This window comes from Cnephaeus nilssonii (assembly GCF_951640355.1).
Source record: "Cnephaeus nilssonii genome assembly, chromosome: 7".
In the NCBI taxonomy this organism is placed as follows: Eukaryota; Metazoa; Chordata; class Mammalia; order Chiroptera; family Vespertilionidae; genus Cnephaeus; species Cnephaeus nilssonii.
Window position 1 is genome coordinate 57992805 of NC_137078.1, and position 12374 is coordinate 58005178.

Sequence of the window (12374 nt, forward strand, 5' to 3'; positions counted from 1 at the left end):
TCCTCAACAAAATTCTAGCAAATAGGATTCAGCATTACATTAGAAAGATCATATACCATGACCAAGTGGGATTTATTCCAGGGATGCAAGGATGGTACAATATCTGCAAATTAATAAACGTGATACATCACATAAAGAAATTGAGAGACAAAAATCACACAATCATATCAATTGATGTAGAAAAACCATTTGACAAAATCCAACACCCTTTCTTGATAAAAACTCTCAGCAAAGTGGGAATAGAGGGATCATACCTCAACATAATAAAAGCCTTACATGACAAACCTACAGCCAACATCATACCCAATGGGGAAAAACTAAATTCATTTCCCCTAAGAATAGGAACAAGACAGGGATGCCAACTTTCAACACTCCTGTTTGATATAGCACTGGAAGTGCTAGCCATAGCAATCAGACAAGAAGAAGAAATAAAAGGCATCCAAATTGGAAAAGAGGAAGTAAAACTGTCATTATTTGCAGATGACATGATACTGTACATAGAAAACCTCAAAGACTCTATCAAAAAACTACTAGATTTAATAAATGAATTTGGCAATGTAGCAAGGTACAAAATTAACACCCAGAAAACTATGGCTTTTTGACACAGCAATAATGAACTCACAGAAAGAGAAATGAAAAAAAAATCAATTCCATTTACCATTACATCAAAGAATTAAGATACCTAGGAATAAACTTAACTAAGGACATAAAAGACCTGTACTCGGAAAACTACAAGGACATTGTAAAAAGAGATAGAGGAAGACATAAACAAATGGAAGAACATACCATGTTCATGGATTAGTAGAATCAACATCATTAAAATGTCCATATTACCCAAAGCAATTTATAGCTTCAATGCAATCCCCATTAAAATACCAGTGGCATATTTCACAAACCTAGAACAAACTCTCCAAAAATTCATCTTGAATAAAAAAAGACCCCGAATAGCCACAGCAATCCTGAGAAAGAAGACCAAAGTTGTAAGGATCACAATACCAGATATCAAGCTGTATTACAAAGCCACAATTCTCAAAACTGCCTGGTACTGGCACAAGAACAGACATATAGACCAATGGAACAAAACAGAGAACCCAGAAATCGACCCAAGTCATTATGTTCAATTAATATTTAACAAAGGAGGCAAGAGCATAAAATGGACTCAAGACAGTCTCTTCAATAAATGGTCCTGGGAAATTTGGTCAGATACATGCAAAAAAAAAAAAAAGAAACTAGATCACCAACTTACACCATATACAAAAGCAAACTCAAAATGATTAAAGGACTTAAATGTAAGACGGGAAACCATAAAAATCTTGGAAGACTTTAGGCAGCAAAATATCAGACATGTCATAGCAATATCTTTACTGATACAGCTCCTAGGGCAATGGAAACTAAGGAAAAAATAAATAAATGGGACTATAACAAAGAAAAAGCTTCTGCACAGCAAAAGAAACCATCAACAAAACAACAAGAAAGCTCACTGCATGGGAGAACATATTTGCCAATACTATTTCAGATAAGGGTTTAATCTCCAAAATTCACAGAGAACCCATACAGCTTAACAAAAGGAAGATAAATGATCCAATCAAAAAATGGGCAAAGGACCTAAGTAGACACTTTTCAAAAGAGGACATACAGAAGGCCGAGAGACATATGAAAACCTGTTCAAAATCACTAATCATGCAAGAGATGCAAATCAAAACAACAATGAGGTAACATCTCACACCTGTCAGAATGGCTATCATCAACAAATCAACAAACGACAAGTGCTGCCAAGGATGCGGAGAAAAAGGAACCCTCGTGGACTGCTGGTGGGAATGCAGACTGGTGCAGCCACTGTGGAGAACAGTATGGAGTTTCCTCAAAAAACTAAAAATGGAACTCCCATTTGACCCAGTTATCCCACTTCTAGGACTAGATCCCAAGAAACCAGAGACACCCATCAGAAAGGATATATGCACCCCTATGTTCATAGCAGCACAATTTACCATAGCTAAGATCTGGAAACAGCCTAAATGCCCATCAGCAGATGAGTGGATTAAAAAACTGTGGTACATCTACACAATGGAATACTATACTGCTGTAAAAAAGAAGGAACTTTTACCATTTGCAACAGCATGGATGGAACTGGAGAGCATTATGCTAAGCAAAATAAGCCAGTCGGAGAAAGATAAATATCACATGATCTCACTCATATGTCGGATATAATGATCAACATAAACTGATGAACAAAAATAGATCCTGAGACAAGGTAGCAATGAACAAACCATCCAACCTCAGAGAGAAGGGGGGGGGGAATGGGGTCGTTAGAGATCAACCAAAGGACTTGTATGCATGCATATTAGCATAACCAATGGACAGACACTGGAGCAGTGGGGGCTTGCCCTCAGGGGTGGGAGTGGCCTGGGGGAGTCACTTGGGAGAAAAAGAAGACATGTAATACTTTAAACCATAAAAATAACTAAATTAATTAAAAATAAATAAATTCCCAACAATGAAAAGCTCAGGACCAAATGGCTTAATTGATGAATTCTATCAAACATTTAAAAAAGAATTAATGCCAGTGCTTCAGAAACTCTTCCTTAAACACTTCCTAATTTATTTTACAAGGCCAGCACTGCCTTCATATCAAAGCTAGATAAGGATACTACAAGAAAAAAATTTAGACCAATATCCCTGATGAACATAGGTGCAAAAATCCTCGTCAAAATATTAGCAACCCTAAACAAAATATAAGCAACCTGAATTCAACAACCCATTAAAAGAATTATGCACCACAATCCACTGGAATTTAACCTTGGGATGTAAGAATGGTTCAACATACACAATCAATAAATATGATACACCACATTAAATAGATTAAAGGAAAAGAAACATATAATGGTTTTGATAGACACAGAAAACACATTAGTGAAAACTGAATATATATATATATATATATATAATAGAGAAATATGCTAATTAACTGGGACACCATAACGGGTCGACCGGACAGGAGGAGGTTGTGCGTGGAGCGTCGGGGGCGGGGTGGCAGGGGACTCTGCGCCTGCGCTGGGGGAGGGCCTGATCAGCAGTGGCAGCCGCTGCGGGGCCCGGGGAGTGAGGCAGGGCCGACCTGCGACTCGAGGGTGGGCAGTGCTGCGCACGCTGGACTCCTAGTCCTTTCATAATAAAAGCTACACATAGACCTCAAGATAATAAAAGCCATACATAAAAGACATGCCCACAGAGAACATCATATTCAATGGTGAAAAGCTGAAAGTTTTTCCTCGGAGATCAGGTACAAGACACGGATGCCCATTTTATTCAACAGATACTGGCAGTCCTAGCCAGAGAGCAATTAGGCAAGAAAAAGATAAAAAGGCATCCAAATCAGAAAGGAAGAAGTCAAATAATCTCTGTTTGTACCAGTGGCATTTCTATATATTAACAATATACTATCAATAAGCTATTTTTTAATTAAGAAAAATCTCATTTACAATATCATCAAAAAGAATAAAATATTTAGGAATAAATTTAACTAAGAAGGTGAAAGATCTGTACACTGAAAAGCATAAGATATTGATAAAAGAAATAAAAAACAATACAACTGGAAAGATAGCCTTGTTAGCAGAATAATATCATGGAAGAAATAATATTTTTAAAATGTCCATACTACCACCTAGCTGGTGTAGCTCAATGGTTGAGCATTGACCCAGGAAACAAAAGGCCATTGGTTAGATTCCTGGTCAGGGCACATGCCCAGATTGCAGGCTCGATCCCCTGGCGGGGGGCCGCGCAGGAGGCAGCCGATTGATGAAGTTTCTCTCTCATGATGTTTCTCTCTATCCTCTCCCTTCCTCTCTCTCTAAAAAAAATCAATAAAAACATATTTTAGGGGGAAAAAAGTCCATACTGCCCAAAGCAACCTACAAATTTAATAAATTCCAATCAAAATTTCAATGGCACTTTTTACAGTAATAGGGAAAGTAATCCTATAATTTGTATGGAACCCAAAGACCCCAAGTGGCTAGGGATATCTTGGGAAAGAATACATCTGGAGGCATTCCACTTCCTGTTTCAAACTATACGACAAAACCATAGTAATTAAAACAGATACTGGCATAAAACTTTGCCAAGATATTGACAAAATAGCCCAGAAGTAAACCCACGCATTTGTGGTCAACTATGTTTCACAAGAGTGCCAAGAATACACAGTGGGGAAAGGACAGTCTGCCTGACTTTGGCTGTCATCTTGTGAATAGGATTTGTGTATCGCCTCATATCCAGTTTTTCTAGAGACCATGGTGCTTTCATTTACTATGAATTAAAGACCCTATGCAAAAAGATTAAGTAATTAATATATAAATTCTATTTGTTTAATTTCCCTCAATAACCCAAGCAATTAATGTTGCAGATAATTTTTTTTAAATGCATAAAATGCATTCTATGAAGTACTGCCCTAGTTTTATTTTTTAATTGTAGGACATTCTATCCATACATCCTGCTTGGACTAAGTGGCACCAAACCTCTTACAAATTCAGTATTATTTTGACATTTGAATATAGCCAACTAGGTAATTTTTTTCTCTCATATTCTCCTTGTAGCCTGAGTTTTACACCACTTGCAAGCCAAAAGGAATTTTAGAGTACAAATAAAGTAAAAATTAAATATATGTATTCTACCCACCAATTATAACACTTGTAAATGCCAGTGGTTTATAACCATTAAAATGACTGGGGCCCTAGCCGGTTTGGCTCAGTGGATACAGTGTTGGCCTGGGACCAAAGGGTCCCAGGTTCAATTCCGATCAAGGGTAGGTACCTGGGTTGCAGGCTCCTCCCCGGCCCTGGTGAAGGGGAGAGAGCGGGTGGGGGGAGAGCAGGCGGGGGGTGGGTAGGGGGGGCTTGTGCAGGAGGCAACCAATTGATTTGTTTCGCTCACATTGATGTTTCTCTCTGTCTTTCCCTCTCTCTTCCACTCTCCCTAAAAATCAATGGAAAAATATCCTTGGGTGAGGATTAACAACAACAAAATTGACTGGGTAAAACTTCCAGAATTAAAACAGAGTTTAGATTCTTTCAGACAAACCAGAGTGTAATAACTGACTTTGACATCTTTAATAAAATAAAACTGATTCTCCCTCTAAATATTAAAATAATACCTGAACTAACTACAGAATACATTAAAATAGAAAACATGAGTATATCTCAAAGAACAGCTTTATTATTTACTTATAAAGTCTTATAAACATCACTATATAATTAATAAATATTAATAACAAGTTTTTTGAAACTACAAAACTTTGAACTTAGTTTATATTTTATTTTTTTAATATCAAATATTTGTGTAAACCATGCATACCTCAAACTTTTTAAAGGCAAAAATTTATAGTACAAAATTTATATATAAATTATTTTACAGTAATAGACTTAAAAACCTCATTTTACACAAATTAAAATAATTTTATTTACTAACAAACTGGCAAGTAATTAAGCATAGTCCCAAACATCAGTTGATAAAACTTATCAAAAGATGGATTTTTGTTTGTTTATAGTAAGTTTCTTTAAGAGTGCAATATTTCTTCTATTTTGAGAAGTGTACACTATAAAAAAGCCATCATATCTTTGATATATAATAGCAATGATCTAGTTTGTAATTGATATTTCATACTTTGTATTAACTTCCTTTGAAATAAAAAAATAGTTAAGATTGCTTTGATATTTCATAAATTATATCACCTGTAAAATAAGCAAAAATTAGAATATTCTGGAATTAGAATAATCTCATTTAAGATAAAATTAAAAAGAACATCTATATACATATATAATTTATATAATGCATATGTATTTGTAACATACACCTGCATTGTTTGTGTATGTGTGTCTATGCGTATGCACACACAGAGTTTTCTTACCCCTGAACTCATCTCTGTGCTTTTTGGCTGACTCTGTTGTTGCTTATGGTGTCCTGCCAGCAAACCTCCAGCAGTAAGGTTCGGAAAGCTCTGAAGATAAGCCTGTGACCCTGAGAAATTTCCTTCTGCTATTCCCACGGAGGCTGGCTGTTTCTCCTGAGTATTCCCATGCCCTGGCCCAGCTTGTCCAGCAATGTGCTGATTTGCAAAGAACGGTAATAAGCCCATTCCAGCTGTTAGAGTTGTTTGAGTTGGAATCAGATTAGATGCTGTAGGGAACCACAAATGCCAAAAACTTTTGGTTAGACAAGCCTTATTTATAATAGTCCTTTTGATTTTGTTAAATGATAGGCAAAATGCAAACAAACATTGTTTAACCTATTAGAGAACAGTTAAATTCAAATGGGGTGGTTAGAAATTGTAAATTAGCAGGTTCCTAGGAAAACAAAAACCTATAACAGGAATCATGCCTTTCTTAAACAACTTCCAGTATAGTCTCAAGAATATTACATTTTTTAAGTCTAAGTTTTAATTGTGTATTTTAAAAGCTGAGTGCAAAATGTATGCACTTTTTTGGCATTTGAGTGGCATCAGTGCCTTTTTTTAAAAAAATGCCCAATCATTGTAATTTGCCTGCTTGCATATCTGAAGGAATAATTAGTCTTTGGTTTAAAAAGTTCTCTGACTCTTAAACATTGTAAAATTAGATTAACTCCAACAATAAATTTGGTCAGCTTTCTTGCACCAGCTCATCTCTTCCCTGCTCTCCAGTTCAAAGTGTTCACATTGGCAACCTGAATCGACCATGGTTGGAGTGTTTACACACAGGAATCACAAAGCCTACAAACCAAGATGTTTTTACCCTAGAGAACTGATTTTTAAACATCAGCACACCACTATTTAAAACACATCAATATTTGTGAATAGATCACCAAATTTAACATGAAAGTTTTACATTTTTATTTATAGGGCATAACAAGAAATTCTGGGAGAAAAAAATGCAAGTTTTAATAGGCAAATTCTGAACCATTCCACTTTTTAAAAAAATCTATAGATCAAAATTAAATGAAAAGAGCTAATTTTGATAACTACTTTAAGTCAAATTTATAATTTACCAACTCACTAAACAAATTTCTTAAATTATTTTCAGTATTATGTACTTAAGAGATGGTTTTATCTCTTAGTGATATATTTATTTCAACACTGAATTTTCAGTGTTCTTAATACAGCACATGCAAAAGAAAATAGCTTATTATTTAATCCAACACAACTAATAAACACTTGCATAAGCTTTTTGGCATACAGAATTTATTTTTTAGGACAGATCCCATCATACAATAAAAATTTCTAAACCTATGTAATGGTTTACCTTTTGCCCAGTCAATACGAACAGTCAGAAATGATTGAGTTATCTGATCATTTGACTTGCTGGTTTAATGTACAAGATATATATGTTACCCATATATATTTTAATTTTATTAATGGTGGCCCTTTTTCCCCCCCGGTGTCTTTCAAAATCATATTCAAGTAAGAAATCACATTAACCACCATGCTCCTGTTTTTCTTTTAATAAGAACTGTACACATTATTTTTCTTCTAATACTAATATGGAGATCACATTTTAAAAAGTGACATCCTATATAATAAAAGCCTAATACAGGCAGTCCTCGGGTTATGTCGGACTCAATGTATGTCATTTCATGGTTACATTGCCATCTCCCATTTATTTATTTTTTTAAAAAGTTCTGTCATTTCGACGTATGTACATGTGTGCTTTATGTTTTTTATTATTTATTTACCACAAGTAAAGGTAAGGAATTGTTATCTTTCTTTTAAATTTTTTTTACTGTTTCACTTCATTACTGCTGTGTATGTGCTCCATGTGAGTGACCTAGGTGCTTATGTAGGTGGGTTCCGACTTATGGCAAAAATCGCGTTACGTTGCACTGTAGGAACGGATCTCCGACGTAACCCGAGGACCTACTGTACACTAAGTGTCCAGTTGTCCATTCAACCAATCAAAGGGTAATATGCTAATGATATGCTAAGGCCACTCAACCACTTGCACTGACCACCAGGGGGCAGACAGTCAACTGATCAACCGGTCGCTATGACGTGCACTGACCACCAGGGGACACTCTGACGGGTAGGTTAGCTTGCTGCTGGGGTCCAGCCGATTGGGACTGAGCTAGACAGGCCGGACATGCCCTGGAACCCTCCCACATTCTCTATCCATCTGGCCAACCTCCTGCATCCCTCCACAGCCCTGATTGTATGCCAGTGGGGTCCCTTGGCCTGGCCTGAGCCCTCTCGCAATCCGGGACCCCTCGGGGGATATCAGAGAGCCGGTTTCAGCCTGATCCCGCAGGCCAGGCAGAGGAACCCCACTGGTGCACGAATTCGTGCACCGGGCCTCTAGTAAGTAAATAAACAAAGTTTAAATTAACAAACACCAGCTATCCTACATATAAATGGCTAATAAGCAAATCGACCGAACAGCAAAACAACCGGTAGCTATGACATGCACTGACCACCAGGGGGAAGGCGCTAATTGCAGGAGCTGCCCCCTGGTGGTCAGTGCGCTCCCACAGGAGCCAGGTTCACGGCTGGTGAGCGCAGCAGCGGTGGCGCAGGCTGGGCTGAGGGGACCTCCCCCCTCCCCCGAGTGCATGAATTTCATGCACCCGGCCTCTAGTTTCTTCATAAAAGCTAAGGTTTTCTTATCCAGGCAGAAGTTCAATGAATGCCTGCGTAATGTGTTGTCAGCCCAGTGGGCAGCATGTCACTCTCAAATGGACCTATGTTTTTGCCTCACGCTGCTGCGAACCTTTACCAAACATTAAAGCTTATCCCACAGGCAAAGTCTTATCTTGGCATGGAAGCGAGTCCATCAGTAACATCAATAATCTTCTAGTATTAAGAACAGAAAAGCGAAAAGGGCCCTGGAAATTTTAAATGACTGAAAACTCAAATTTGACGTTCCTGTAAAAAGTAGGATATCGATAAATTATCTTTAAACCTCAAATCTGACTGTGCACTGACTTCTCAGTAAATACACATCATTTACTTTTATGAGCTTCTCCATGATGACCCAACTCTGTTTTCAAGGGAAGTGCTGACCCTATTCCTACTGCAGCCTGAAGTACCATCACTGGGGGATCTCCAAGTAAGCCCGGTTTCTGCAAAAGAAGAAAAGAAAGTAAGACCTCTGCCAGTGGCAGCCGGATGTAACTGACTTAAGAGGCTACACAAGTGAAAATTCAATCTGACCAATAGCCTGATTTCAGAAAAAAAAAAAAAAAAGAACTCATTCCAAAGAAAAAATAATTCCATACTTACATTATTAGTATGAATATTCTCAAACTTCATTAATTGTTGCTGTGCCAGTGATACATGGGAGAGATTCTGAAGGAATAAATTAGAAGTATTACCCATAATTGAGCTCTGTGAAAAATGTAAAACATTAAGTTAGTTTAATTTTTAAAAGCTGCGTGTGTATAACCTAATTCATATGGTTCAATTCTCTAGCTGATCTGAGCAAATGCAACAGCTTCTTTGTATCTCACATTGTAACTGCAGGCAACAGCAATTAACTCTTGTAATGATATACAAGATGTGACTTTAATGTCAGCATCATTCAATAATTTATTCATTAATTTAATCATTCAGCGAAGGCTTACTGAGCACTTTCCATGTGTCAGTCACTGTGCTACACAGTGAGAAATACAACACTACGATCTGCCCTCATGGATCTTATTGTTCCCTGAAGAAATAAGGCATTAACTAATTATAAAAACATAAATACAAATGGTAATGAGCACATGAAGGGAAAATACAAGGACCTATGAGAACAGACAGTGAGGAATTGAGTGAGATTGTTAAGTTCAAAGGTTTTCCTGAGGAACTAACTATTGCGCAGAGATTAGAAGGCTGCGGAGAGTAAGTAGGCGAAATCGGGGTATGATGCTGCAGTGGAGAGCATTCCAGGCAGAAGGAACAGCAGGAGCCAAGCCCTAAGGAGAAGGGAACAAGGCCCTCTGAGGACCGAAGCAGGCCACTGTAGCTGAGACAGCGATGCCCTGAGCATGGCAGGCAGGGGAGCCCAGCTTGGACAGGCCTTAAAGGCAAAATCAAGCATTTTGATTTTTATTCTAAAATAAAGAGAATATTGTCTATTCTCTGAATACCCTTCTTGTATCACTCTTCACACCTTATTGTAATAAATTATTTAAGTTTTTTTTTCTCTATTTGTTGAAATTTTGTAAGAACAGGGGCGATGAACGTGTGTTCAATACTGTAGCCTCAATGATCAGCAGAGCATCTAGTACATTCTCATTAAAACATGTTGAGTAAATTATTGAACAAAGGCCCTATAATGTACAAGGTCCTAGGTTAGATTCTAAGAATGAAAAATAAGTAAAAGATAGGCCTTTCCCTTAAAAAGCCAGGTGTGGGACCGGACATTCACTCACCCAATCTACAATCACCTGTTATGTATTAGGTTTGATTTGTAACTGGGCTCCTATATAGATGCAGCCTCAACGCTACCAGAAATTAATGTTCATCTCCAGTATTATAGTTATATATACAAACACATTTTAAAATACTTATCTGAAAAAGGTAAAACTAATTTTTACTCTAATATATGAGTTATTTTTATAACATCAATTAAAATTTAAGAATAAGAGTTATTGTCCATTCATTTATTGTTTCTCTTTCTGTAAATACTCTTTTGAGTTCAGACCACATACGAGGACTTGTTTTGAGCTGCAGTCATGCACCACATAACATGCTGGTCAATGATGGACCAAACATATGCCAGTGGTAGGAGATCACAGCTCCACGCCCTAAGACTTTCCAGTGGGGAAAGATGTGGAGGTGAAAGGCAGTGATCTGGTGATCCTGAGCGAATGTGTGTTTGTGTCTTAGTTTTTAACAAAAAAAAATTTTTTAAGTAAAAATAATAAAATTTTAAAATAAAAAATAGCTTAGAGAATAACAATATAAAGAGAGGAAGTATTTTTGTATAAATGTATAATGTGTGTTTTAAGCTAAATGTTTTTATAAGAGTTGAAAAGTTAAAAAAATTTAAGCTTATAAAGTAAAAAAGTTAAAGTAAGTTAAGATTTACTTACTATTCTCTAACAAATTAAAATATTAAATTTTATGTTAACATATAGCTTATGTTAACATGAAAGCAAAAAAAAAGATTTACTTATTATTGAAGAAAAATAATTTTTATAAATTTAATGTAGCCTGAGTGTACAGTGTTTGTAAAGACTATGCTAGTGTACAGTAATGTCCTCGGCCTTCACCACTCACTCACTGATTCACCCAAGCAATTTCCATTCCTGCCAATGCCCAATACAGGTGTACCAACACAGGTGAGTTCATACATGATGAAAACGCCTAACTATGCATTTCTTAGAACATATTCCTATTGTTAATCAATGAATGACTGTACTGATTTAGTTACAGAAAATGTACCACACAAAATATACCCTTCCTTAATGCCTTATAAATAGGAATCAATAAATATATAACTATGTTGCTTTGATTAGCTTAATTTGATCTGATGGTCTCATTATGTTTTTGTATTTATTGTTTTTAATCCTCACCTGAGGATATTTTTTTCCATTGTTTTTCAGAGCAAGTGGAAAGGAGGAATGGAAAGAGGGAAGAGAATAAGTGAGAGAGGAAGGAAGTGTGAGAGAGACACATCAATTGGTTGCTTGACTGGGGGGCAGAGAGCAAGCCCACAACCCAGGAATGTGTCCTTGACCGGGATTTGAACCCTCAACCCTTCAATGCATGGGTCAACATTTTAACCACTGACCAACACCAGCCATGGCTAAATTATGTTTTTACGTACTTATACTTATGAATAAGTATTTTTTAAATACTCTTTTAACTTGAGAACTTTACTCGTTAAGAACAAACAAAATATTCACTACAAATTTTTGATGTTTCAATATTCAATGCCGTTTATATACCTGATGTGCTTTATTCAAATGTAAAAATGCAGGGGAGATGGATGGATTCATCAGATGTGGCAAGCTGTGAGGTGTTCCAAGAACTGCTTTAAGAAAATAAAAGTAAAAATTTAACTTTATGATATACATGGAATTTAAAAATAAATAAAACAAACTTCAAAAAGGATAAATGAATATTTCTTTAAACTTTTAACAAATTAATTGGAGGTTCATTTATATACTGACCTTGCCATTCACAAAAAGGACAGGATTCTTTCCATGTGATATTTAGAATCCCCACACCTTCTGTCATAATGGTAAATCACCAAACCTACCCTTTCTCTTCTCTAGTGCTTTAGTGCAAAACCAATTCCATCTTTTAACAAGTATGCTCCTAGTTGAATCCATGTTATTTGCTCAGTGTTTTTGTTAGGTTTGGGGGTATTTTGGCAAGGAGTGGGAGGCAATGACTTAATACAAACCTGTCTTTGAAAACTATACAGTAC

General features: G+C 36.5%; 1 protein-coding gene across 6 annotated transcripts in view; it reads right to left on the reverse strand.

The window, feature by feature from the left end:
- Positions 1–12374, reverse strand: part of RAVER2 (ribonucleoprotein, PTB binding 2) — an 86579-nt gene that overhangs the window by 26624 nt on the left and 47581 nt on the right. For 3 of the 6 annotated variants that reach the window (XR_013813782.1, XM_079777012.1, XM_079777016.1), the window contains exons 6-9: positions 11890–11975; positions 9236–9340; positions 8964–9075; positions 5897–6165 (exon numbers count right to left, since the gene is read on the reverse strand). Coding sequence is in view for 5 of the 6 variants with exons in the window: in XM_079777012.1 (XP_079633138.1) it covers positions 5897–6165; positions 8964–9075; positions 9236–9340; positions 11890–11975 (572 nt within the window). In the remaining variant the exon portion in view is untranslated. The remainder of the gene's footprint in view (positions 1–5896; positions 6166–8963; positions 9076–9235; positions 9341–11889; positions 11976–12374) is intronic. The other 3 variants (XM_079777015.1, XM_079777013.1, XM_079777014.1) reach the window with 3 other exon arrangements.